General features: G+C 42.6%; 1 protein-coding gene across 9 annotated transcripts in view; it reads left to right on the top strand.

Annotated features, from left to right (window-relative positions):
- TACC1 (transforming acidic coiled-coil containing protein 1) overlaps positions 1–16,918 on the top strand; it is a 101,631-nt gene extending 84,713 nt beyond the window's left edge. For all 9 annotated transcript variants that reach the window (XM_070408426.1, XM_070408429.1, XM_070408431.1 and 6 more), the window contains 6 exons: positions 1,349–1,425; positions 4,711–4,754; positions 6,321–6,481; positions 7,302–7,408; positions 9,921–10,041; positions 11,144–16,918. In XM_070408426.1, the coding sequence (XP_070264527.1) occupies positions 1,349–1,425; positions 4,711–4,754; positions 6,321–6,481; positions 7,302–7,408; positions 9,921–10,041; positions 11,144–11,212 (579 nt within the window). In that variant the 3' untranslated portion in view covers positions 11,213–16,918. The remainder of the gene's footprint in view (positions 1–1,348; positions 1,426–4,710; positions 4,755–6,320; positions 6,482–7,301; positions 7,409–9,920; positions 10,042–11,143) is intronic.
- The last annotated feature ends 10,792 nt before the right edge of the window (positions 16,919–27,710 follow it).

The following is a 27,710-nucleotide window of genomic DNA, read 5'->3' on the forward strand; positions in this document are numbered from 1 at the left end:
CCTGTTATATTTCTGTGCTATGTTTATGTACTTGGCTAGTGTATTACTTGATGACTCCACCCTATTTTAAAGCAAGTGGAGCAATTTTATTTTTATAATGTGATGAAAGTAGTTAAGTACCTGTGATACATGTCTCTTAAAGCTTTAAAAAATGGCATTAAGGACCTAGCTGGTCTGGCTCAGTGGATAGAGCACTGATTGGCCTGCGGACGGAAGGGTCCCAGGTTTGATTCCAGCCAAGGGCACATGCCCGGGTTGTGGGCTCGATCCCCAGTAGGGGGCGTGCAGGAGGCAGCCAATCAATGATTCTCTTTCATCATTGATGTTTCTATCTCTCTCCCTTTCTTTCTGAAATCAATAAAAATATATATTTTAAAAAATAGCATTAGGTTGGTAATGAGAGATGTCAACTAATCCTGTTGTCAGCTTGGGTGCAGGGGTGAGGAGCCCCCTCACCCCCGCCCCCCGCCGCCCTGCCCAATCTCGTAAATGAGGAAAATGACTTCACCTTCCTCCTGAGAGTTAAACTATGAGGTGTCCCCCTCATGGATCACAGGAAAGATGGAAAGATGTGTTTAGTCACCAAAGCAGATAAGCTGGCTTCTAGTATCCTGATTAAAGGCACCAAAGTAAAAATGTACCAATTAGAAAGAGAGAAGCACAGAGAAGTAAATAAAAAGAGAACAAGGTGTGCCCATCCAAGCCCTGTGCAAAGCAAATGGAGTTTCAGGCAGTGAATTTAGACAATTGCTTTTCCATTTAGCATGGGCATCCCATGGGTTCTGCACAGCCTATAGTGAGATGGATGCACTGGCTGGAGGCATTGAACTTCCGACTCTCTCTTTCTGAGTCTATTTTTATCAAGCAATCAGAAATCTCTCCAGAAAGAGAATATGCTGGTCGTGCCAACTTCTAATGCTCTGACTTTGTGGCAGTTTCGTTTCTCATCCTAACTAAGATTGGTGCACTGGTGTCTCCTTGGGTTAAGGCGACTGTCTGTCAGATGATGCTCTGCTCTGGGTGTCTTGTCCCAATCTGTGTTCTAGGCCTACAGAGCGAGAGCCAGACCCTGGCCTGAGGTTGAATTTACAGAGAACTCAGTTACCAATTGGAATTTTCCTAGGAGATGTTCTACTCACCTTTACTCTGGTGGCTACGTTTCCAGCATCCCAAGTGGCTAAGAGTGTTTTTCTAAATGCTTATGAGCATTAGATGGATGATGAGGTTTTACATTCCTAACGTATAGTGAATGACTTGGGAGGAACTGTTGTTTCAAGTCTCCAATCTTAAATTCAAGCTGTAATAGATTGAGTAGGTAAAACCAAGCTTTCTCTCTATTATAATCTAGATAATCACTAAAGAGATTGAAGCAAATGAATGGAAGAAAAAATACGAAGAAACCCGACAAGAAGTCTTGGAGATGAGGTGAGATTGGAGGTTTGGGGAGGTATTGGATACCTTTATGCATTGTTAGATTTAATACAAATGAAGTGATGAAAAGTATTTGCTTATCACAGAACCAGCTATTGAGAATGTGGGGCTATGCTATTTATACCTTAATTTGTGATTGATAATATCATTCCATGAACATTGCTCACCAGGCATTATATTCAAATACTGTAATTTATTTTGGGGTGTTCAGAACATTACAAGTAAGCAGAACTCACATAATTCTTACCTTTGTAAATAACAAATTTGTGTAAAAATATCCCTTTGAAATACAGAGTAATAAGATTACCTAACATTCAGTTATGGAGACATTATAATTCATAATATGTTTTTAAAATTTATCTTTATTGTTTAAAGTATTACAGATGTCCCCTTTACATAATACTTTACAAAAACTAATTATTCATGGTAGCGTCAAATCTCATAACCAATAAATAGATTATAAAAAGCATGTTAACAGGAAACAGAACTGATTGACATTTTAAAATTGAAATCTTTTTATTTTTTCTGCTCACTCTCTAGAAAGGAGATTTAGGAGCCCTGTAATAACTAGAGATGGCATCAAAGAAAAGGGAAAAAGCATAAATAACTTATACAGTCAGCACTTGAATGATTAGGAAATAGTTTAAATAATTAAGTCCATGCTAATTTGTGTCTCTTATAATATTATTATTACTTTTTAACTTTTAAAAGATGTTTTTATTGAATTTTTTTAGAGAGAGAGAAACATCGATCAGTTGCCTCCCGTACAAACCTGCAACCTGACTGGGAATTGAACCAGCGACCTTCAGTGCATGGGGCAAAGTTCAACCAACTGAGCCACACTGACCAGGGCTATCTGTTTTTTGTTTGTTGGTTGGTTTTTTGAGCATACTGGGTGTAAAGTGCCATTCTGGGAATGGTGGAGAAGAAGGAACAGCCCCTAACCTTGGAGAGCTTATAGGAGCTATATGTATTAGAAGCTTGGATGCAGGGTCAGAGTGATGGGCACGACCAGCGAGGAGTGGGAGAGCCATCGTTTCTCACTGAGGGATCACAGGGAAGAGCACCCATCACTTAGGCCAACATTATTGCATTTCACTTAAAGGAAGGTTAACATGACAGGATGATCTTTGAATAACTGAGTTGCTTTGGGGATTAGGATAGTAAAATAAAACTTGTAAGTAAATCAGAGGGGACAGATGTCAGAAATGGTGGATTGCGGCCAGGAAAGCCTGAACACAGATTAGATCTTTTAGGAAGACCCCCCCCCCCCCATAATATCATTATAGTAGTTCCCCCTTACCCACCACCGATATGTTCCAAGACCTCCTGAAACTGCAGATAGTGCTGAAGCCTACATGTACTTTTTCTAGTACATACATACCTATGATAAAGTTTAATCTATAAATTAGACACAAAAGATTAACAATAATAATCTATAATAAAATAGAACAATTTTAACAATCCTATATAATAAAAGCCGAATGTGCAAATCGACTGAACGGCAGAACCACCTGTTGGCGGGGGGCGGGGCCTGTGAGTCGGCGGCCCCGGCCATCCAAAGCGGGTGCCAGTGGGCAGAGGGAGGGGACGGTGATGGGGAGGACAGCGGTGGAGGGGCTATTGGGGGGGTGGGGCCAGCTGTCTCCCGCAGAGGGAGGCCACCGGCAGCAGGGCATTGGGAGGTGGGGCCGGAGCTGCCCCCTGGTGATCAGTGCCTTCCCACAGGGATGTCCGTGGGGAGTGGGCCTAAGCCGTCAGCCTGACATCCCCCAAGGACCCCAGGACTGTGAGAGGGTGCAGGCCGGGCTGAGGGACACCCCCGAGTGTACAAATTTTTGTGCAGTGGACCTCTGGTATACTATAATAAAAGTTATTTGAATGTGGTTTGTCTCTCTCAAAACATCATCTTATACTTTACTCATCTTTTCACTTAAAGGAAACACTTTATGGCTTCTCTTTGGCAAATCTGAATTGCCAGCATCAGTACTCTTGCACTTTGGGGCCATTATTAAGTAAAATAAGGGTGACTTGAACACAAGCACTATGATGCTGAGATAGTTGATCTGATAATTCAGCTAAGTGACTAACAGGCAAGTAGCATATGCAGCTTGGGGACACTGGACAAGGATGATTCACATACCAGGCAGGACTGAATGGGATGGTGTGTGATTTCATCACACTACTCAGAACGGTGCAAAATTTAAAACATATGAATTGTTTGCTTCTGGAATCTTCTACTTAATATTTTTGGACTGTGGTTGACTGAAGGTAACTGAAGCTGGAAAGCGAAACCACTGGTAATGGGGGACTACTGTAACTTATTTTTTAAAAGATTGATTTGTCTAAGAAAACAAATCTATTGCCTGGAGGCAGTTGTTTCTACAAATAGAATGAAGGCTTATCTATACTAATAAAAGCCTAGGTGGTCTCGTGCCCTCGCAGATGCCCTCACGTCATCCAAAGATGACCACCACAAGATGGCCGGCAGGGGAGGGCAGTTGTGGGCGATCAGGCCAGCAGGGGAGGGCAATTGGGAGGAGAACAGGCTGGCAGGGGAGGGCAGTTGGGGGCAATCGGGCCAGCAGGGGAGGGAGGTGGGGGCAACCAGGCCAGCAGGGGAGGGCAGGTGGGAGCAATCAGCCAGCAGGGGAGGGCAGTTGGGGGCAACCAGGCCGGCAGGGGAGGGCAGTTGGGGGTGATCAGGCCAGCAGGGGAGCAATTAGGCATCAGTCAGGCCAGCAGGGAAGCAGTTAGGGGGCGATCAAGCTGGCAGGCAGAAGTGGTTAGGGGCAGTCAGGCAGGCAGGCAGGGGAGCGGTTAGGAGCCAGTGGTCCCAGATTATGAGAGGGATGACATCCCCCAAGGGGTTCCAGATTGGAGAGGGTGCAGGCCAGGCTGAGAGACACCCCCCCCCCCCCCGCCATGTGGACAAATTTCGTGCACCGGACCTCTAGTTAAACATAAAATCTTAAGAAAAATCTTATTGAACATTAAGAAATCTTGTATTAACGTTAAAAAAAAGAGAGAGATCCAAAGTGAATAAATGGGTTATGTAAATCTGTCAGTATTCAGGGTGCTGCAAAAATAGGTTTACAGTTGTGAGTGCGCAAACCAGATGTTATTATTGTATTATATTAATTGTATTATTTTCTAAGCGAACAGCTGTAAATCTACTTTTGCCCCACCCTTTATGTTAATGTGTTTAATTGGGAAAGTATTTCTCCAACTTCTGTTGTCTACAAATTCTCCTCTGATAATAATTTTTTTTTTTTTAAGGAAAATTGTGGCTGAATATGAAAAGACCATTGCCCAAATGATTGGTAAGGACATTTTTTTCCTAGGGTATGAGCCATAGGATCCATAGATGAATTTCAAATCAGGATACAAACTTCACTTTGTCCATCACTTAGATACAATTGATTCTCATTCGCATTAGTTATGTTTTATGAAGTTGCCACCAACACCGAGTTAGCAAACACTGAACTGTTGTTTCCAGGGAAGTGCAGGGTTAGGTTCCTGCTAGCTCTGGTCCAGTGATGGCGAACCTTTTGAGCTCGGCGTGTCAGCATTTTGAAAAACCCTAACTTAACTCTGGTGCCGTGTCACATATAGAAATTTTTTGATATTTGCAACCATAGTAAAACAGATTTATATTTTTGGTATTTATTTTATATATTTAAATGCCATTTAACAAAGAAAAATCAACCAAAAAAATGAGTTTGCGTGTCACCTCTGACACACGTGTCATAGGTTCGCCATCACTGCTCTGGTCACACTGTTTTGAAATTACATAATCTTGTCTTATGTGTGCTTCTGTTTAAAGACATCTTATTTTATATATACTGGTAGTGTTGATTCATTAGTATTGACCTCCAGGCCAACAGTGCTATATAGCCCATGTGTGAACAAAACTTACTGAGCATGTATTTTCCCCAGAAGGCACATCACAGCCTTCCTGCACTTAGGAACTCTGGACAGCTCTGTAGCACTACACTTGGGAGCTTTTTTTAAATACAAAATCACCAACAGAAAGTGCGTGCGCGCACACGCGCGCGCGCACACACACACACACACACACACACACACACACAAGCTCTAAATAGACTGTGGAAAGGACACTTGTTTACAGTATAAAGTGAGAAGGCATCACCTTTCTCAACCTCAGCTGTTCTGCACATGTCTGTGAATGATCGGGAATGCACCAGAAGTACTGATTTGGGGGTTACAAGTAAATTTTAGTAAGTAGGCAGATTCACAGGTGTGGAATCTGTGAGTGACAGGGATCAGCTGTAGTTGGGTTCATTTTAGAGGATGGCAAACACTGGGATTCTGTGCAAAGCCCTCCCCCAGTACCCAGAGAACTGGCAGCCTAGGCACATCGTTCATACCCCCAGGTGGTGCAGTGTCCTCACTCTACTGCTAGCGTACCTTCTGGTATCAGACCCATGGTGCCATTCCAGAACATCAGTGGTTGATCTTCCTGCACTGGATTTAGAACTTCCTGGCCAACGTTTTAAGGACTAACTCCTGAAACCGGTCATGTCTGTCTATACTTAAGCATTGAAGTGGTATTTTCTACTGTCCTCGTCACCTAATACCTTCCCAGCACGTGGCCTTTGCCACAGTTATTCCCCTCACCCGCTTGGAATCTGTTCAGATCTCTCCTGAGTGAGTCCACGCTCTATAAAAAGGGACACCCCCTCCTGCCCTGCCTTGTTCCCCCCATCACTTGTCACCACATCTCTCTCCCATAGAAGGTAAGTCCTTGAGAGTGGGGACTTTGTAATGTCCACTCTGGGTCCCACCAGCGAGAACACTAGCTCAGGAGGGCAGCTGCTAACTGTTTGTTGATTGAATATGCCTTTGCTTTTGATTGTAATTCACAGAAGATGAACAAAGGACAAGTATGACCTCTCAGAAAAGCCTCCAGCAACTGACCATGGAGAAGGAGCAGGCCCTGGCTGACCTTAACTCTGTGGAAAGGTCCCTTTCGGATCTCTTCAGGAGATATGAGAACCTGAAAGGAGTTCTGGAAGGGTTCAAGAAGGTAGCATGTCCTTTCTTCTGGAATCTCTTTGCTGTGGTGGTAGATCTTCAGATGTGTATGGCAGAGGAGTATGGGTAGCCTTTTAAATTGGGTTTGGGGGCCCCTGTTGGCCTGTATCTTCTGTTCCAGGGAGCTGGAGGATCCCCTCCCCCCTTTTCTGTGTGGTGGCGTGTCTTGGTCATTCCTCTCCTGGGTCAGGCCAGTAAACCCGACACAACCAGAGTGTGGCATGGAGTATAAGAGCTGTGGAGCCCTTGGACTTTAGGAGAATTCTAGAAATGTTCATTTTGATAATTCACCAATTTAATATTAGTAAAAGTAAAAGGGATTCTAGACATAGCCCTGGAAAGTTCAGGCTGCATATTCTAGAGAAAAGTAATGTTTCAAATTTAGATGTATTGATTTAATTTACTCTCAATGAGATAACATTTATAGCAGTGAGATAACATTTATAGCAGTGAACATTCTTTTTGTCCATATTAAAATAAAAATGAGACTGGCTAGTTAATCTGTGGGAATCAGATTGCTATTCAGAGTTGAATAATTGCCTTCCTAAAGCAGGTGTACTAGTGTAACTGAACCTTGCTGTATGAAAATTAATGTATGCCCCGTACCTATACACAAAGAAATTATCTAGAATTTCTTCGGTAGGTTTATTTGTACCTGTTTCAAATTACCATACAGTATAATTTAAAGGCATCTGAATTAATTGGGTTTCCTTGTTTTTAAAAAGATGAGAACTCTGATACATGGTGTGTCACTAGCAAAAGAAGAAGAAAATGACCTGTTTCTTTTATTTTCACTTGTCATTTGAGAACAGAATGAAGAAGCCTTGAAAAAATGTGCTCAGGATTACTTAGCCAGAGTTAAGCAGGAGGAACAGCGGTATCAGGCTTTGAAGATCCACGCAGAAGAAAAACTGGACAAGTAAGAGCTTGCACATAAGAATGTTACTTTTCATGATGTGAGAAGATTGATGGAGGCAAGGAAGAAATCACTGTTTTGCAACTCTAGATGACATGTGTCTGTATGTGTGTGTATTTACTTTTTTGAATAGGTAGAATCTTCCCATGTTCTAATATTAAAAAGAATAAGAAGATATACCGTATCTCCCTCCACCCCATGCCCACTCCCCTGGTTTCCTCCTCTTTCCTCACCTGGGGTCATCTATTTTATCCTCCCAGATACTCTTTTATCCCCCTCTGCTTTCTCCCCCAGCTTTATTGAGACATAATTGACATATAACATTGTGTAAGTTTAAGGTATACAGTGTGCCAATTTGATATATTTATGTATTGCACCATGATCGTGTTAGCCAACACCTCCATCATCTCAATAATTACCATTTTTTAATGTGAGAATCTCCTTTTTTATACAAATGATAGCATACTTCGCTTTTCTCTTTTAGCAATGTATTTTGGAAATCTTCCTATATCAATTCATGAAGAGCTTCCTTGCTTTTTTAAACAGCCGTGGCGTGTTCCACTGTTGGAATGATCATTCCATTGTTGGAATGTCCCCCCCCCCCCCCCCCCCCCGCCCCACACACACACCCCGTTGGACCTTCAGGTTGTTTAAAATCTTCTACCAACAGTGCTGCAATAAGCAACCTTTTATGCTTATCATTAGGCATGCATGGGAGTTATCTGTGTGATAGGAAAGGACTGCTGGGCCAAAGAATATAGGAGTTTATACTTACGATACTGTCCAGTTGCCCTCCTTAGACTTCTATTTATTTATGTTCCTACACAATGTCTGAGTGTCTCTTTTCCCTACAGCTTTGCCAACAGGTCAGATTTTTGGTTTTCTGCAAATATAATAGGTGAAAAATGGTATTTCAGTGTAGTTGGTTGGGTTTTTATTGTTGTTGTTCTGGGGGTTTTTTTGGCAAGCAACAGAGCATTTATTTTATTCATTGTAGTTTTGATTTGTGTTTATTGTATGAGTGAAATTGAACATATTTTAGCAGCTGTCCATACAGATACTTGCTTCATTATGAATGACTGTTCTTTGCCCGTTTTTCTATTGTCAGTTTATATATGTGTTACCTATAGCACATTATTATACTTATATATTAAGGATGGCAGCCCTTTGTGATATGAGTGGTGAATAATTTTTCCTGCTTGTCAGTTATCCTTTGGCTCTGCTGGTAGTGGTGTTGATGTGCAGACATGTATTTTTGTTAGTGAAATTAGCAGTCATTTTTCTTACAGCGTCAGGATTTCCTGTCATAGGAAGAAAGATTTACCCTGGGCTGAATATAAAAAGTTCTCCTATGTTTTCCGTTTAGTACTTTTATGGCTTACTTTTTTAATTCTTAAAGCCAACACATTTGGAATTTATCCTGGGGAGTGGTATGAAGGATGCATCCAACTTTATTTTTTAACTAAAAACTAATACATACTTGTACATTTTGCTCACTGTCTTCCTATTTGTAAGACCTTTTAAGTTCCCCCTTTCCCATTGCCACTCCCAGAGGTACTGCTATGAAAGTTTATTGTGTATCCTTCCAGTCTTTGTGCCTTTACAAATACCGCCCATACTAGCATTGACTTTTTAAAACGTATAATGGAGGCAGCATATTACAAAGTTTCCTTTTTCATTTGATAGTATAGCATGGCCATTTTTCATGTCAGAACATGTAGTGTAATCTAATTCACCATTGTGCCAGGTGGGAATATTGCTGTGGATGGATTACTAACGGGGCACTGCTGGCCCAGAGGGTGTACACATGTTAAACTGTAGTGGTTACTATCACATCGCCCTCCACAGAGATGGCCAATTTTCATTCCCCCAGGGAGCCTGTTTCCTTGCATCTTAGCCAATACGGTACAAGATTATTCTTGTTAATTTCCCCAGTCTGATGAATTTTAAAGATTTATCACCTTAATTTGCATGTCTCTGATTACTAATGAGTTTTTACCATCCTTTTGTCAGTTAATTGGCTATTTATCAACTGACATTTATGTTTTTTAAAAAGTTTCCTTTGCCCCACAATAGTAAAGTCATTATTAGGACTGTGTCGTAAATGAGATGGGTAGTATCCTGCCTCTTTATCTGTGATGATCCCAAGGATGATCCTACCTGCTATTGTACTGGGTTAAAAATCTCACAAAACTCATTTGATTGTTGTAGAAACTGTCATGTGATTCCATTTTCCAGTGACATGAATTTTGAAGGACACTATGGCCTTTGAGATTAACTCTACCATTGGTTTGCGCCATGCAAACTTGCTTAGCAGTTGTATGTAAATTGAGTGTTTATAAGTTAAAATTGAATTATTTAGGTCACTGATTCCTTTTGTTTTTCTCTTGTCATGAAGTCAGTTCGTTTAGGTTGTTTCACAGATGTCAGTGGTTGCTGTCCTGACTCTTTTGCAGTGACTGATGACTAACCATGTGCTTTTTGTCCCTTTATTCTACAAACAAAACATAAACAGAGCCAATGAAGAGATTGCTCAGGTTCGAACAAAAGCAAAGGCTGAGAGTGCAGCTCTCCACGCAGGACTCCGGAAAGAGCAGATGAAGGTGGAGTCCCTGGAAAGGGCCCTTCAGCAGAAGGTACAAAGAGGGGTGTGACCACAGGGACCTTGGTTTCTGTCCTCCACAGTGGCTAGCTTGCGGTGGATCTGGATGAAAGAGGCCTCGCCTTTTTGTCCAGACACTTCAATCCAGTTCCTTTCTGAGCCAATTCAGGGGGAAACAAACAAGGCAAACCAGGAAATTCCAGGCACATTGGTGGGAACTGTCCACAGGCAGGGTGCAGAGAGGAAGTGGCATTAACTGAACTTCAGGGACCAAACGCTGTTTAGTTGGGCTCTTAGGCTCCCTTTTAAAAAAAGTTCTGTGTGTGTGTGTGTGTGTGTGGTGCTTTTTAGTTTGTTTGTTTTTTAATGTAATATAAAAGCCGTCTTCCCCTTAATTATAATTTTACTGTGTAGGGCACATTTGGCAACACCTAGAGATATATTTGGTTGTTATGACTAGGAGATGCTACTGGCATCTAGTGGGGAGAGGCCAGAAATGCGGCCAAACATCCTACAGTGCACAGAACAGCCCCACAAGGACGACTGACCCAGCCCCAAATGACAGTGGTGGGTGGTGGAGCAACTGCTGTAGGTGAATAGTGGTGACAGTGGTCCCTATTGCTCCCTGCTCGGCGATCCTCGGGCTTTGGTTTCTGTCTGCCTCTAGTGTTTCCCTTCCTGTGTCTCAGTTGTGTACTCATGCCTGTGACCTCCATTAAGTTAGGACAGGGTTCTTACCATGGTGTCTGACAAAAAGTCAGAGTTCTTGGGATACGAGGACTCAAGCATCCCAGGTCCCTGGAGATGCTAATGGATTGAGTGAGGCCCAGATACTTGTGTTTTTAACAGGTGCCCCGGGTAATTCCTATGATACCAAGAAAGTCTGAGAAGTAAGGGGTTCGTGGACAAGCTGCAGAGGGCCAGCGACTACCCTCACCCCCTACTCAGTTTAAGCATAACTTTGTGCACATGAGCATTTTCCAGGGGGGAAGGTTTAGTGCTCCCCTTTTCTTAAAGGAGAAAAGATGTAGAAAGAGCCACGGAGTGAGAGTAGAGCCAGTCTGGGGACTGTTGGTTATAATTTCCTTTATCTCAGGACACAGTTGACCTGCACAGTCGTATCATTTGTCTTTCAGAACCAAGAAATCGAAGAACTGACGAAAATCTGCGACGAGCTGATTGCAAAGCTGGGAAAGACGGACTGAGTTTCCCCTGTTCGCTCAGTGGATCTGCGTTTGGCTGCTTCTGTCGTGACCACAGTTATCTTGCCTTATCCAGGAATTGTTGCCCCTTTGCAGAGAAAAACACTTTGAGAAAGCACATCCCACTGCTGCCTGTCCCGCTTTGCTGCGACGCACAGCCCTGGCAGAACCCGGAGTGTTGCACCGTCGCCGAGGGAGTGGCAGCAGGCCGTCCTGGAGTCCTCACAGCACCGCCCAAGGTCCAGTAGACAGGCTGCTACGTTGGGTTTGTGATTTCTCTGTTTTAATTCATTTTTTCTTACAGCTATGTACTTTATTAATATTTTTTCACACCACAGCTTAACATGAACAGCATATTCTCCCATACTTCAAAGATTCCCATTGCCACATATAATTCACTCCAGAGGCATATAGGTTCTGAAAAATAATGTTCTCAGTAATGGGGAAGAGCAGCTTTTTAGGAGCTCTTCCTGCTTTACCATTTAAAAAAGGCTCATGGCTGAGGAAGCACCCACACCTTTCTTTCCCTGGAGAACTCTGAGCTAAACTTAGTTCTTTCAGTTCTGTGTTGCATATTTATACTTAGGAACTTTGCACATGAGCAGAAGTGGAATTTTAAGCACCATTCATATATCAGGGCAGAAGCACCACTGGGATTCCCATGACGATGCTACTTTGAATGTGCTTGGTGCCTTCTATTGCACATGCCAAAGGTCAGTTGGAGAAAGCAGAGCATGCCATGAGTGAGCTAGACAAGTCCCTTGGCCTCTTTGTACCTTAGTTTCCTTATAACTTGTGTAAAAGCTGCATTCCATGCCAGGCCTGAAGTGTTCCAAAGCTCACTTTTGTTATTAAATTGCAACCAAGATTTACATATTGCAAAAAAGGAGTGCTGCAAACGCATTCCTTTTAATAAATTCTATTTTATTGCAGGTTAAATCTAAATACTGGAGGGAAAGCAGGCCTTCAAATGAACCCTCACATAAGTCTCTCAAATTATTTCCACTGGGATTTTACAGCATCATCTCCTCCACCCATCTCCCCACAACCGCTCTGGGCATGATCCACTGAGGCGGGAGGGAGGGGAGGCCTGCTGCAGCCCTGGGTCCAACCCCACTCCCACACCCCTTTTACGTGTTCACCTCTTTCCCCTTCGTCCTAACATGGCACCACCACAGCCTGTCTTCATTCATTTGGAAGTCCACTTTGCTTTAAAATTGCGTTAAAATTGTGATTTTATGACTATGATTTGGGATCATCTCCTGTTCACCATGTCTCTGATTTTTTGTGTGTGTTACATATTTATTTCATCTTTTAAATTTAATTTTCAGTATTGGTGGTTTTAGTTGAGGAGATAATTTGGCTTTCGTTACTTTTAGTTTGTAAACAAGAAGGGGCTCTGAGTATCCATTTACATACATATACAAACACATATATTTACATATGCTGCTGTTTTCCCCTGAAATGTAGTCAAATAAGAACCTACAGAAGAGCCTATTTCCATAAATGTAGAAACTTATTTTGGAGTAGAGTCCTGGCTCAGAACGCCAGCTTCAGGATTTGGGGGGATTGAACATGTGGAAACCCCCGACCCCTGTCATGACTCATGACCCCAGCTCAGGTTTCACGTCCAGGGAAGACTTCGCCATAACGTTTGTTCCTGGTATTGGACACTCATCAGCCTTGATGAGTGTGAGCGTGGCCCCTCCGGGTGGGCCCGCAGGCTGACAGCGCTGCTTCCTGCAGGAACAGCTGAGTGGGGCTCCCTCGGACCTGGGTGTGGCTAGGCCGTCCTAGAGCCACTTCTTTGCTTCACTTGTTACAAAACCAATATTTCCTCTTGATTATTTGAAATATGCCAAGAAAATCTACTTGTAAAAGGTTTAGTTGATCTTATAATTGAAAGGTATTTGTAACCCCATCAGCAAGTAAAGGGAAAGAAACAGTTGTTTTTTCACAAATGGGATGTCTTGTTCTTCAGATTTTTTCTTTTGAGTCAAAAAAAAAAAGTCCTTTCAAACTTAAGACAGAATTTTTAACAAAACAGGCAGTAAAAATCACGTGAACCACTCTGAAAATCAGCACATTTTGAGTATTTTTAAACAGAGGCCATTTGACTAGTGGAGGAGGGAGTGCAGGGAGCAGGTCCACACACACAGAACCCACGTCCTCAAGCTCTTCCTGGGCTTGCTTCAGAGGTGAGAGGCCGCTAACCCCCAAAAGGAAAATTCCCTAGCGTTTGATAGGCAAAACCAAACCTGCAGGTGTTTTAAAGCACTCTCGTCTTAACCTTAACACCTGCAGGTCTTCATGGTCACATGCACTGTGTTCAGTACCTGTAAGTTTTCGTACTTTTCCTGTAAAACTATTGCATGATCCACCTTCAGCAATGAATTGTGCCAGGTGGAGAGCCTCTGTAAGTCTTTAAACGCAAATTTTCCTTTAGAAGTGTACTGTTCACAGGGGTGCAATCTTTAGCCCCAAGGAGGTCAATAATGCCTTTTAAAGCCAGAAGTCACATTTTATCGATATGCACTTACATAATTGGTGCTTAGGCTGTATTTTAAAGCCTATTGTCTTACCACTTTGTACAAAAAAGAACAACAGAAATGATGTGTGGTTAGAGAGGTGACAGGACAATCATTTGGGCTTTGAAAACAGTCCCTGGATTAATGTGAGTGCTGGGCTGCAATTTATTGAGCTCAGTGGAGCGAGGTGTCTCCAGGTGGCGCCACTGATTTCCTCCTTTGGTCCTCTCCTACCAAGAAAAGCAACTGCATTTTGCAGAAAGAAACATTGCTAAACCTTTTTGCTGCTGTATTTTGGTGACATGTCCATGTTTACTTGCTTTCTGTTGATCTGTTTTAAGCATGGAAGGTTTATAATGGTCTCCATCGTAAATCCTAGTCCTCTTTTTAGGTTTCTTGTGAATATAAAAAAGGTAGCTATGTGTTAAGACAGGTGACGACAATCCTTCCCCAGCACATGGGTAAAAGAGATTCCTTAAAAACTAGACCCTAGAGCAGGGGTCCTCAAACTTTTTAAACAGGGGGCCAGTTCACTGTCCCTCAGACCGTTGGAGGGCCGGACTATAGTTTAAAAAAAAACTATGAACAAATTCCTATGCACACTGCACATATCTTATTTTGAAGTAAAAAAACAAAACGGGAACAAATACAATATTTGTATTTGCATGTGGCCTGCGGGCGGTAGTTTGAGGACCCCTGCCCTAGAGTGAAGTTGCTGCACAAGGAATACGAGAGGACCCTGGTGAAGTAATATTTGCCTCTGGTCTCTCAGCCATGAATGACCATTACAAGAATATGTTCTTCCTTCTAATGTAATAGGTGGATATTCTCCAACGAGAATAAAAATGTAGCTTGTGCAGTTGGCAAATCAAAAGACTATACTGGACAGAATAAAGTATGTTTGTTTATTTTTCTTAAAAAATAAGCAACAACAACAAAAAACCCACAAAACAAACAAATCAACTCCAAACTTTTAGAACTCTGGAGTAAGAAGACAGCCTAGAGTTGACGCCTAGAGAGCCAGACTCCTTATTAGGCAATAATAAACCCTGTTACAAAAGTGAAAAGACATGAGTGCAAGTTGCTGGCCTAGATTGTGGTTGGGAAGTATTTGGTGATCTTGTTGAGACTCTGGGTCCAGAGACATTGCTTAAGTTTTTTACTTTGTCAGAGTGTAGATAGGTATATAGTCTTTATCTTAAAGTATTTTAATTGGAGACTGAATAGTTTGTTGCTTGGTTAGCCAGTTGGTTACAGTCAGACCTCCTGAGATGTATTATACTGGGAGAAGCTCCTGAAGGCCTGCCCACACCTTTTGTTCCGTAAAACTGTCCTGGAAATATTGAGAAGCCCGGTTTTCTCACGTGGTTTCCAGCTTCTTCAGACCCAGCCCAAATTAGGAAGTGCAGAAACACATCTGAGGCTCTGGCTGCCTTCCAGTGTGATATGGAATCTAAGGAAAGATTGATGTTTGGTTTTGAGGATGGCCCAAGTTGAATTTTCTTTCCAGCCAGTTACCCTTCCCACCTTGTGCAATTCTCACAGCAATACGTAGGTCTCTGTTGGACAGCCCAGAGGTAGTACTGTTTGTGAACAGGAGGAGTAAATTGCCCTCAGTGTTCCTGGGCTGTCTGTCTAAAAGCAGCTGGAGGGAAGCGCTCACTTTAAATAAAAGTAACCGAGGGCTTGCTGGGGCTTTAAAGCTCAAAATGGAATTTTTAACGAGCAAGCATTGGTAACTTGTGTGCACCAGTTGGAAATGACCCCGCACATCCTTTCCTCGTGGTGTGAAAGCCCCAGAGCTCCCTCTTTATTTCCTTTTGGTTTTTCACTACAATTAGCTGAACTGTCTTTTCATTGTGGTTTTGTGACCAGGTGAGCTTGCTCTTGGACTTCATTTCTTACTTCATCCCCTTATTGGAAGTAGAGAAACTAGGAGTTGAAAGAGTAAATGATTCAGCAAAGGATTTTAAAGTAAAGATGTATATATTCTGAAGAATTTTAAAGATAGCAGATTATTATTTACTTATTAAAGAACAGATATAGTCTGGGAATCCCAGAATGTCAGGCCAAAGGTCTGTTGATAGAAATATTTTGAGGAGACTTCTGTCCAAAAAGGTTTGACTGGCCTCCAGATCCCAGTGATTTTTAGAAAGCAATTTACCACTCAAACCGTGAGTCTCCCATATAGTAAAGCTAAAGGAATCGGACACTTCTCTGTAAGGATCTCCTCTGGAAGATAATATAAACAGAAGCATTTCTAGGGGAGATCCTCCCTGGTGCCAAGCTAGCATTCTGGAGACTAAAGATTGCACTTTCCGTAGTTCTTTGTCCAAATGCAATCCCATTTTTGTGCCTCTTAGCATGCAGTTAGATTTGGACAAACAAGATTCCTAAGGAATGACTTTATTAACTATAATATGGTTACAGCTATTACATATATATATATATTCTGGTTATAGTTCTAATATAAAGATGTTGTGTGCGATGCCAACAGTCTTAACTCATTTGGAGGAGGCCAGATGTGGAGCTGAGGTGTGGCTTGAAACTTCCCTGTATCGATTCTTTAGAACTATAAAGATGCCACTTTCTCCCCCTCTGCCTTTCAGTGGTGTCTGAAATACACAGCAAAATGTATTTCCAAGTCACATGGTTAACCGATATTCTATATTAATAATTTCCAAGTGGACCTATGAAAATCTAAACTCGGAAACCACCCCCAGTCCAGATACAGGGCAGGTGTCACCATACCTGCAGCCTCAGTCCTGGTCCTTCCTACCCAATGGGACAGGACCCAGGCATTTCTCTAAATCTCAGAGATGGCAGTAAACTTTTCAGTGTTGCTGTTAGCAAGTGTGTTTGCCAGTAGATACCCACGTGTACTAATGTGCCAACAAGTAAATGTTAATTGCACATCTGCTTCCACTGTGTCCCCACGGGTGCCGTGAAGTGTGTGAGAGCCTCGTCTCGAGGAATGGATGCTGCATTGACTACTGCTATCAGGATGGTGTTGTGTGGAGTAATCATCTACATAAATTTTATATGCACAGTAATTTCCCTTTTATATGTCAGGTAAATATTTGTAAAAGTTATACTCACACAAATGAAATTATTATAATGATTACTAATATATTTTTTCCATGTTTCATTGCCTGAATAAAAACTGTTTACCACTGTTAAATTTGGGTGTGTGTATGCATTTTTTCCTGCTTATAGTGGTTTTTGTCCCCAAGTGAAAATTTACGACAGCCTCACTTTTATGAGCTCCATATTTTAGTTTAAAAATAGAAAAGATGACATTTTTCACTGCACTCATTTTGTGGACTTTTATGCATTCGGTGGGGTGTGTAATTAAAAACAGAACGAACAAACTTTGGAATTCAGGCCTTACCATATAAATTTCCACGCTTTTGCATCTGTGCAAATAAAGTAATTGGGCGCTTGTTGGTTTTGCTTCGAGACTGCTTGTCTGCCCGGCATTTCTCAAGTTGTAAGAACCTAAGTCATCCCAAGAAGCCAGCGCTGTGTAAACATTGCAGAATGGCCCACAGAAAATAGTTGATGTTTTATGTCTTTTCTAGATTAATACCAGGAAAATCTTTTTCAGTACCAGCTAGGCCAACTTTCTGCTTAAAGGACTTGGCAGGACATTGTATACATTTTATTGCAGGAAAAGATAAGAGGCTCCATTTTACAACCTAGGTGGGGATCCACTGTCACTTTCTTACCATTAGCTGCACTGTAAAACCTTACAGCCTGTAAAGTTCCGAAAAACGTTTTTCACTAGTGTGCTCCTGAACCGCCAGGAGGGGACGCCTTAAAGTGACTGGAGGAGGTGGCGCTGCCATTTACCGAATGCTAACGACAGTAGAAATCGCATCATTTTCTAAGAATTTAGGGGAAGAATAAGATGGAAATTACCTTTCTGCTCTCTTACAGAACTTTCTTGTTAGATACTATGAGACCAGTTAGTGTTTTTCACACTTTTACAAATAGGGAATCATGGGATCATCTTAGTGCATGGCCATCAGTATTTTAATAAGAGAAAATATGACAGATATCAAAGTGCATTGCACAAATTAAGGATAAGCTACTGCTCCATGAAATTTGTTCCAGATATAAATATGTATGTACTAGGTCATGATGAACATTAATTTCCTGCTATGGCCAGTGGCCAAAGTATGAAAAAAAATTGATCTACTAACGTTAGTCATTCTACAATTGAAAAAAAAGGCTCAGAGAGAGAGGTGATGTGGCCAAGATTCTGTAGTTTGTATATAAGTGGACAGTATCACCCTCACTCAAAATGAGCAATAAAAATAATTGCCACTTAGTCTTTTTCACGCTCTTTAAGTGCATTTCTCCCAGATTTAGATAGTACTATATTATTTTCTAAGTTTGTAGGCATTTAAGGACCAATCAAAGCCAAATATCTTTTTGTCAACATTTATTCATTTACCAAATACTTAGTGAATTTGCAGAGTTTAAAAGTGGGCCATGCAAAATTTCTGAAGCTAGTTAGCTAAAGAAAAATTGTTTTTAAGTTTGAAACATCTTTGAAATATGAATGATATGTCAACTAATACTATTTTTCTCCCTGAAGAAAGCTCTCCCTATTCTAAGTTTCTTAGCCCAGTTGTAGGTTATCTTTTTTATTTAAATTACGTACTTGAGGATTACCATTTAATTATGAGATAAATCTAACCTCCAAACAGGACAAGATGGCATGGAATTGTTAAGTCATGTGACACAGACTACATGCTGAAGGAGTCTAGGAGGAGGGACAAGTGTAATAGGGAAGTTACACACAAACCGGGTAGAGCAGCAGGCCGTGTAGAATGACACTCCGGCCTTAGCCTGGCTTCAGATCCCAGCCACAGTTATTTCACCTGCCTGGCTTCCGTTTTCTAGCCCTGGTGATAACAGTTCCCACCTCCTGAGGTGGTCATGAGGACTCACTGATAATGCTGGCATAGTGCCTTGCCCTTGGGGCCTTAATAAATGACAGTGATAATCATCTCCTAAAACCTCAAGTTTATGAAATTTTCAAATTTTCTAGGACTCCCCCTTATAAACAAACTAGAGGCCTGGTGCACAAAATTTGTGCACTTGGGGGAATCCCTCAGTCCGGCCTGCACCCTCTCGCAGTCCGGGAGCCCTTGGAGGATGTCTGACTGATGCTGAGGCAGGAGAGGTCCTGCCACCGCAGCGTTCGCCAGCTGTGAGACCGGCTTCTGGCTGAGCGGTGCTCCCCCTGTGGGAGCACACTGACCACCAGGGGGCAGCTCCTGTGTTGAGCGTCTGCTCCCTGGTGGTCAGTACACATCATAGCGACCAGTCGTTCTGCTGTTTGGTCGATTAGCTTTTTATTATATAGGATTTTGCTAGTTTTATTAGACATCTAAACATAACAAAGCTTTGGAAACTGAGGAGTTACCTAACTTTATTCTTTTATTTGAGATTGGTAGGAGGTGGAGTGGAGGATTAGCTGAGAATGGAGCCCCATGTTGGGGTGATTGAGTTAGTAAGTAGGGAATGGAAGTCCGTGTGTTTCAGATAACTCCGAGACTCCCCAGACCTGTACCAGCCACAAAAGGTTTCTGTGATCTATTTTTTCTTTGCCAAAATGTTTACATCCTTCAAAGTTTGGTTCCCATGGGAATACATATGCAAGAACAGATTGAAGACATAACTCAGTCAACAGAAATTCATTATCTAGCCAATTTAAAGCAAAGGATAATTGACATTTGAGTTTCCTATGTTCCAGGTGCCTTTATAAATATGTGATATTAGCAATTCCATGTAGATGGAATTGGTGTTTGTTTGTTTGTGTACCAGTGCGCGCGTGTGTGTGTGGTGGGGGGTGGGGGGGAGGGGGGGGGGGCGGAAGGAATGAGGCTAAAAAACACAAAATATCCATCCAGCTCCAAAGGTGGAGCTGGCGTGTGAAACCAGGTCTCACTAATCTCAAATCCAGTTCTCTTAAGGCAGCGGTTCTCAACCTGTGGGTCGCGACCCCTTTGGCGGTCAAACCACCCTTTCACAGGGGTTGCCTAAGACCATCCTGCATATCAGATATTTACATTACGATTCATAACAGTAGCAACATTACAGTTATGAAGTAGCAATGAAAATAATTTTAAGGTTGGGTCACAACATGAGGAACTGTATTTAAAGGGCCAGAAGGTTGAGAACCACTGTCTTAAGGCCACTCCATGTTGGGCAAACTTTGGAATATATTCTTCAACAGGGCAAGGAGGACTTAGTATTCACCAACTGAATTTTCTTGCTCCTTTTTTTTAATCTCAAGTGGGAATATTTCAATGGATATCAGAGAAAACTCTGCAGAATCATGTCACCAAAGTTCAACAGCATGAGAACACAGAAACCTAGCAAATATGCATAATTTTATTACAACATTGGAAAGGCGCTGTTACTTAGTAAAGGAAAATGAAGCCCCTATCCGCCTTCCTGTTTAGCAGAAAGAGCTTTGGTCTGGAAGACTCGGGTGGCTTCTAGTCCTAGTTTTTGTCAACTGTGTTGGGCAGGCCCTTAACGCCCTTATTTGGACTGAGAATGCTAGGGGGGCCCTTGCTGTGATTTGTGTTTTTAACTCTTCCTAAAGTGCCAACTATAAGGCAAAAGGTTCCTCAGTTTCCCTGTCAACATCATTCTGAAAATACATCTTGTGATTACAGCATTGAGAGGGGTGAACATCAGCCCACATCACACAGGAAAGGAAAAGGCCTGGGCTCCTCTCAACAATAAAGATAATTTAAAAAAGAATAAAGTTGTACTTAGAACTAAGTCTATTAAAATCCGCCTTATTTACATTTATTTCTGATTAATTGCTTTTTTACATTCATGGATAATACATTCAAGATATTACTGATCAATCTTCTAATAACATTTTCTACAACATAGTTGTTTTGGAAACGTTTTTTTCCAAATGGAATAAATATCAGCTCTATTTGTATAAGAAAATAAAAAAAAGGAAGAAGAAGAAAAAGAAAGAAAAGGCCTAGGCTCAAGTCCCAAACCAACATCTAAGTCTGTGCTCTCATTTTCTTGGGCCAGCAGCTCCAATATGGACCTCAGTTTTGTCTGCAGGATAAAGACGTTGGGTTATATCCTCTATGGCCTCTCCCATGAGTGAGTGTCATTACAGCCACTGCACCCACACTCCTGTGACACAAGCTGGCACACACCAGCTCACAGATTCATTCAGTTGCTTGCCCAGTAAGGATGGCCCCCTGTATCATCCGAATTTCTGAAAATAAATTAAATTGACAAAATGTGTTGAGTTCTTAAGATGTGCAAATTCGTAATCACAATGATTCAACTGTAGACTCAGAAAGGCATTTTTGTTCTAGACATCAAGATGACAGACAGCACACTTAGCTAATCTGGGGCATTCAGGCATAATTACAATATTTCACTAAAATCTCAGAGTCCAGACAGACCAGTCCAGACCTCAGGGTGATGTGCAATAAGAAATGTGCCTTCTGTTTCACCAAAAGGCTGGCACTTACTGTAATTTGTCTCTTATAAGGTCCTGATTTTTCCAGACACATTTGTTTTCTTTCTCCCTTTCAGTTGATCTTTGTAACATCACCAATTTTTGGCAAAAATAAGATGTCTAAAATATGATTTTATTTCCTTCATCAGTTTCCAGTGCCAATGTGTGTGAATGGCCACTGGGGGGCTCCACTCCCAAAGACTTGCAGTCTTTAGAGCCATGTTTTTCAACCTGCTGGTCAAAACCCATTTTAGAGAATATGAATCAGGAGAATATAGAAGCGGGTTTGCTGTAAGAATAAATAGTGAAGGTAAGTACTGTTTTGACAAAGTATTTCATTTGCACGTTTATATACATAGTGGGTTGCAATCTGAAATGTCGGGAGCCTGAAAATCTGAAGCAGAAAAAAAGTTTTGAAAGTTTGAAAGCCGCTCACTTTAGTTGTAGGGAAGGGGAATTGTTAAATCAGTGAAGAGTTTTATGGGGGTAAAAAATAATTTATGACTGCAACCTCCATCTTTTAAAAGTAAGCTGCAGAGTTAGAACACTTAGTGACCAACCACCGCAGTTCATAGCGACTTGAAGAAAATCAAAACTTTAGGGCAAGAACATGAAGCTGCATTCAGAAAATAGGATGTAAAATTCCTTCCTAATGCTCAGTTGAGAGGGGAAGAAGAGAAGAGGAAGTCAGGAGGAGAGCATATAAAGAATAAAAGCCTGTAAGCTAAAACTGCTCTAAAAAATAATCTTTTAAAAAAAGGAAGAAGAACCCTGGCCCTTGTGGCTAAGTGGTTAGAGCGTCAGCCTGTGCACCAAATGGCCTCAGGCATGTACCTGGGTTACAGGTTTGATCCCCAGCCCTGGTTGGGGTAGGTGAGGAAGGCAACCAATCGATGTTTCTCTCTCTCCCCTCTCCCTTCCACTCTCTCTAAAAATCAATGGAAAAAATATCCTCAGGTGAGGATTAACAAAAAAAGAATAAGAAAGCAAAATTCTTTCCTTCCCCCAAACCCTTTTTCTCCCTGTGGCAGCCGAGAGCGGGCTCCTTAGGTTCAATGCCCTGTTTCTGTGTTGCTACCACAGCTAACAACTAACCTGACTCACGTTTGAAAAAAATGAAACCTCTGCTAGAAGCAAGAATTCTCCTTGATGGCAGGTTCTTATACTTAACTCTCTTGCACAGTTCAATTCTAAATTGTGAACATTTGGATACGCAGTAAATGAGATCTCTTATTTAAATCTTATCTATAGGGTGATTTTCTGTTACCCCCAATGTCTTTCTTCCATTGAGTAACCCCGAGCAATGAACACACGAGGGTTACATGAGTAAGGGACTAAGTTAGGAGGCGCCCACTTATTTTGAGAAGTGTGATAAAACTGGAAGTTGAATCCGAGGGGTCGGGTTCAGGAAAGAAACCTAAGGAGAAAACCAGGAGGTTCCCACAATGTCACACAAATGGAAACCAGAGAATTCCAGAGGTCTTGGCAAAATAATTGGTCACTTGGAATATGTCAGTAGTTGAAATAACCACTAGCTTCTCCTCAACATTTTAAAGGTATTCTGGAATCATTTTAGACTTACAGGAAAGTTGCAAGGATCCTCTCAACTTTCTTCCTTCGTGGTTGGCTCTCTACTTCTGCCCTTTGCTGTATCTTAAACCACAGTGATGGTGCTCCAAGAGGCTTTGAGTGTTTATTGAGCATTTACCATGTGCCAGGCCTGGGTAGGTGCTGATGGGAGAAAGCTACCTTTACCATATCTCTCCCCTGTGGTCTCCCTATTCTTCCAAGTATTATCCTACTTATGCGGTCTGTGCACAGGGAGAGGGAGGGACCCTGAGCCCTTCACCTCCACCCTCAGGACCAGCCTTGTTGTGGTTACAGCTGAGTGGTGGTATCATGTGCAATGTGTTCTCCAATGAGGGATATTACCTTAATATTTTTTAAAGCTATGAATTAATATGTGATAATTCACCTGTGTCTTCTATGCAAAGAGCCTGAGTCAAGTTCCGAAGAGAACTGTCTTGGAGACCTCACTTACACGGGGGCTCCGGAAGTCACTATGTTACCGGGAACCTCTTCCCTTACCCACAAAACACCAGAGGTTTGGACTCCCTCTAAGACCCCGTGTTCTTTCTAAAACTACAGGTGTTCAGGCATTCGAACATTTTACATAGAAAACGTGAGCTCTTTTTCAACTTCTGTTCAGATTTCCTTCTCATTCCAGATATGTTGCCCCTGATAGAGCTGTTCTCCTACTTCATTTGTTCATCGTCTTGCACCGAGAAATGCCACTTGTTCTAGAATTCCTGTTGGAAAGGCCGCCGTCCAAATGCACCTTGGCCTGAGCCCTAAATGAAATCTAGATCACAGGCGCGCACACACACACACACACACACACACACACACACACAAATGGAATTAGGAAGCCCTAAGCAAAAATATAGCCGTACCTGTGTGTGTATAGCTTCAGTAACTCAGTTCAGCTGGGACATGTGACTTTCAGGGAGGGGAGGGTTCTCCTGGCTGAAGGCAAAGCCTTTTGTTCTGCCTGGGAGACAATTGGAGTGAGGGGGAGGGAGGCGTGGACCCCGGGAGGCAAAGCAGGCAGCATCTGCCGATTCCAGCTGGGCCCAACTCAGTTCTGTAGGTGGATCCAATTCTGGGCCTCTCTGTGCTTTTGGATACTGCTCTGCCTTTTTCTTAATTCTGCAACATTCCCAATTCTGGTCTATGAAATTGACCAATGCCAATATCGCATGGTCTGATGGTTTGTCTTCTCTGGAGAGGGTATCTTACAATGTGATCTGGTCACCATTTTTGATCAACAGATATTATTTAGACTTGTTTATAATTCCATTTGCTCTAAAACGATTTAAGGCCTTTTACAAGCAGGGTACAAGGCCATCAGTGTCGCTTCAGATTTCAGTTAGGAGTGATTATGACAAAGGACATGGCTGATGCAGTTGGGTCCAGTCACTGCCACCCCACCCACATGATGGGCGAGGCCAAGCCAGCCATCATCCTGTCATCACTACCGATTCAGTCTTTCTGAAACCGTTTAGCTAGTTTCTCTCCCTAAATCTCTCCCTTTTGCCTTTATCCATTTGTTACTTAATTCAACAAACATTATTTGAACATATATTACACGAGAAGAACTTCATTTTAATCTTCACCAAAGAAATGATACAGAAATCTTGGGGGTATAGAACTATTGCAGAACAAGTTAACATCACAGCAATGCAGTAATTTCCACTCGAATATTATACCACTTGGAGTGCGGGTGAATTTCCTGCCAAAATATAAGATGGCTCTGTCTTTTGGTTTTGTTCCATCCACCAAAAGGGTGGATTACAAACAAATATTTGGTAATACGCAGTTACAATCGGCCCGAGTTTACACGTTTCCCGCACTCCACCGCAAATCTATATGAACCGAGTTAAAGACGGCTCCCGCGGAGTACACGCAATTCACGCGAGCCGACTTAACTCGTTTCCCGCACTCCAAGTGATACATGCCTAGTAATAGCTAGTACTTTGTGAGTGCTTACGTGACAGGTACTACCTATCTATATATATAAAAGGCTAATATGCAAAGTGTCCCCTCAGGAGTTCGACCAGGAGACCAGGAGTTCGATTGCTCACTATGATGCGTGCTGGCCACCAGGGGGCAGTGCAGAGCGAAGGAAGGCCCCGATCGGCCCTGATCACTGGCCAGGCCTCGGGACCCTACCTGTGCATGAATTTCATGCACCAGGCCTCTAGTATATTTATATACACAGTAAACTTGTCTGGAAGACATATATGGGGTCCAAAATGTTTCAATCCCCCAAAATGCAGGATTTCATATTGTGAGGTTAATGAAGTGACTGGGTGAGCTTGTGCACCCTGCTGGCCAGGCGTTCCAGAGGCTCAGCTGTGCTATCTGATTCCATGCTACGGTTCGGCACCATCCACCTCGAGGTGACTGGGCCCTTGGGCTTAAATGTTGACAGGGTCAGTCTCCCTTCCTGTGGTTAGCTGGACTGGCATGGTGGGAGCAGCAGTTTTGGGAACCTCCTAGATAGATGGCGCCAGGGAGATGGGCTGGGAGAACATTGGGGGTGCCAGTGTTACCTTTCCCTCCACATTCTCTTCTCCTCCAGCTCAGCATGGCACTGTGAATGTACTTAGTGCCATGGAAGTATACCCTTAAAAATGGCTAAAATAATACATTTTATGTTATGTATATTTCACCGAATTTTTTTTTTTTAAAGAACCTTAGCCCAACCCTGGTTGAGAATGGGAGTTGGATAGAGGGTGGAAGCCAGGCACCATTTCTCATGTATCTAATTGCTTTATTGCAAGGGGCATTAGGGTGGGTTTTGTAGATGTGAACCTGGATAACTCATTTCAGTCACAGTGCCCAGACCACGCTACCATTCCATTTCTTGATTTGCCTATTTCCAACAACAACAACCAACAAAAAAATGCATTCCATCCCCCATATTATGCAGAATAATTCAGTAATTCCTCCACTAGATCTGTCTTTTCAGGCTCTGTCCCATCTTTTAAAACCTAAATGTGTCTTCATGGTATTTTCCAAAACAAATCAATTCCACCCTGCAGGAGGGGTTCCAGCAAAGAACTTAACAACAACAAAAAATCTCTATATTGAAAGATGACCTTGAATTCACTAAAATTTCTGTTTTCCAAACAATCACTTTCAAACGCTAGTGCCCTCAATAGGACTAAGTTACTTGCCATATACGCCCCAGTGATTGAGAAGCTCTGCTCTGATTTTCGGGTTTGGCGCATGTGTTAGATTACAAATCAATTTCAAGGTTCAGGAGGGCTGTTTCCACCCTTTTGTCCTCACAACCTGAGCTCCTGACAGAGGCTGGCTGAATGTAGCCAACGAAGGAGACTTCTCCCCCACCTCTTTCCTGGGATGCGATATGGCAGGACGACTCTGGGGTTGGTCAAGTAAGTGTTTCTCCACTGTCCTCCACAGCACCAGTTATGACCTTGGCCAGAAAATATTGGCCAAGTTGTGATTTGATAGGGAACAAAACCCAGGAGGAGCCGTGATTCAACCCTCACAGCTCAAAACTGAGAATGGAGCCGAAACCGGTTTGGCTCAATGGATAGAGCGTCGGCCTGCGGACTGAAGGGTCCCGGGTTCGATTCCAGTCAGGGGCATGTGCCTTGGTTGCGGGCATATCCCCAGTGGGAGATGTGCAGGAGGCAGCTGATTGATGTTTCTCTCTCATCGATGTTTCTGGCTCTCTGTCTCTCTCTCTTCCTCTCTGTGGAAAATCAATAAAATATATTTTAAAAAAAACAAAAACAAAAAAAAAAAACTGAGAATGGAATGCTTTGTTTCCTAAGCTTCCCAAGTTATCTGGTCAACTTTCTTGCCCACCCCTCCCCCCCCCCCCCTTTTTTAATTGTTTCTTTGCAAAAGTGAGACTCTGAAGGGCCACAGCTGCTGTGTGACCTCAAGTGACCACTTCAGTTAATTCCTCAAATGAGTGCCTCTCTTTTTAATGGTGCGCAAAAGACTCAAGTTCAGAAAAGCAAGGAAGGGAATTGGCACAGTCAGTCTGCATTCACTGGACTTCACAATCCATAGTGTAGCCGAGAGCTAAAGTCAGAACCAGGCAGAGCCACTAAAAATGTGAGAGTGGCGATGGAAGAAAATGGCTAATCAAAAACCCTCCACCAGGCAGCTTATTGATCAAAGAAATGTCACTTTCTGCTGCTTACAAAACATGGCTGCCAGAGACGGTGGAGTCCCCACTCCTTTATTTTACAGATGAGAGACGTGACAGCCCAGTGACCTGTCCCAGGCCACGTAGTAACTTTATGACTGTGGTAGGACCTACTTGGGTATTCTTTCCACTCAACCATTTTACCCTTCTTAACCTGCAAAAGCAAATTAAAAGATGTCCTTCAGTTCTAAAGAGGAGAAGTGGCTTGTTATTGTGATGATTATATTGTAGTCTATGTGAATGGCGATCCCTAGGGTCGTGACCAGCCCATGTCCACTGATAAAGGGACATGTTTTGAAACTGAGAGATAATCTGTTTATAAGGAAGATTGCACCAGATTGGACCAAGCTTTCAATGGCAATGTTAGAAGAAAAGGCACGAGGAGAGTTATTCTTGTGGGCCAATTACAAAGAGCTACCAAGTCCCTGGCTGAAGAAGAAGACGTAATTTGCCTGCTTCCCTGTTCGTGACCTCTGGGCTCCCGTGGGTGTCATAGTTAGAAAGCTCCCCCCCCCCCCCCCCCCCCCGCCCTTGCCTGGCCTTGGTGCTGATCCTCGCCTCGCACTGAGCCTGTCTTGTCCCCTCCTCAGGCAGCTCTGGCCTCCCGCTGACCGTGCCTGCGTGGAGCAATGGTGACTCACCCTTCGTGACCCGTGCTGGCTTCATTCATCTTCGTGGGCCAAACACTGGCTGCAGCCCTGG

Source organism: Myotis yumanensis, unplaced genomic scaffold (assembly GCF_028538775.1).
Source record: "Myotis yumanensis isolate MYYU_CA2020_CCGP unplaced genomic scaffold, mMyoYum1.0.hap1 SCAF_3, whole genome shotgun sequence".
In the NCBI taxonomy this organism is placed as follows: Eukaryota; Metazoa; Chordata; class Mammalia; order Chiroptera; family Vespertilionidae; genus Myotis; species Myotis yumanensis.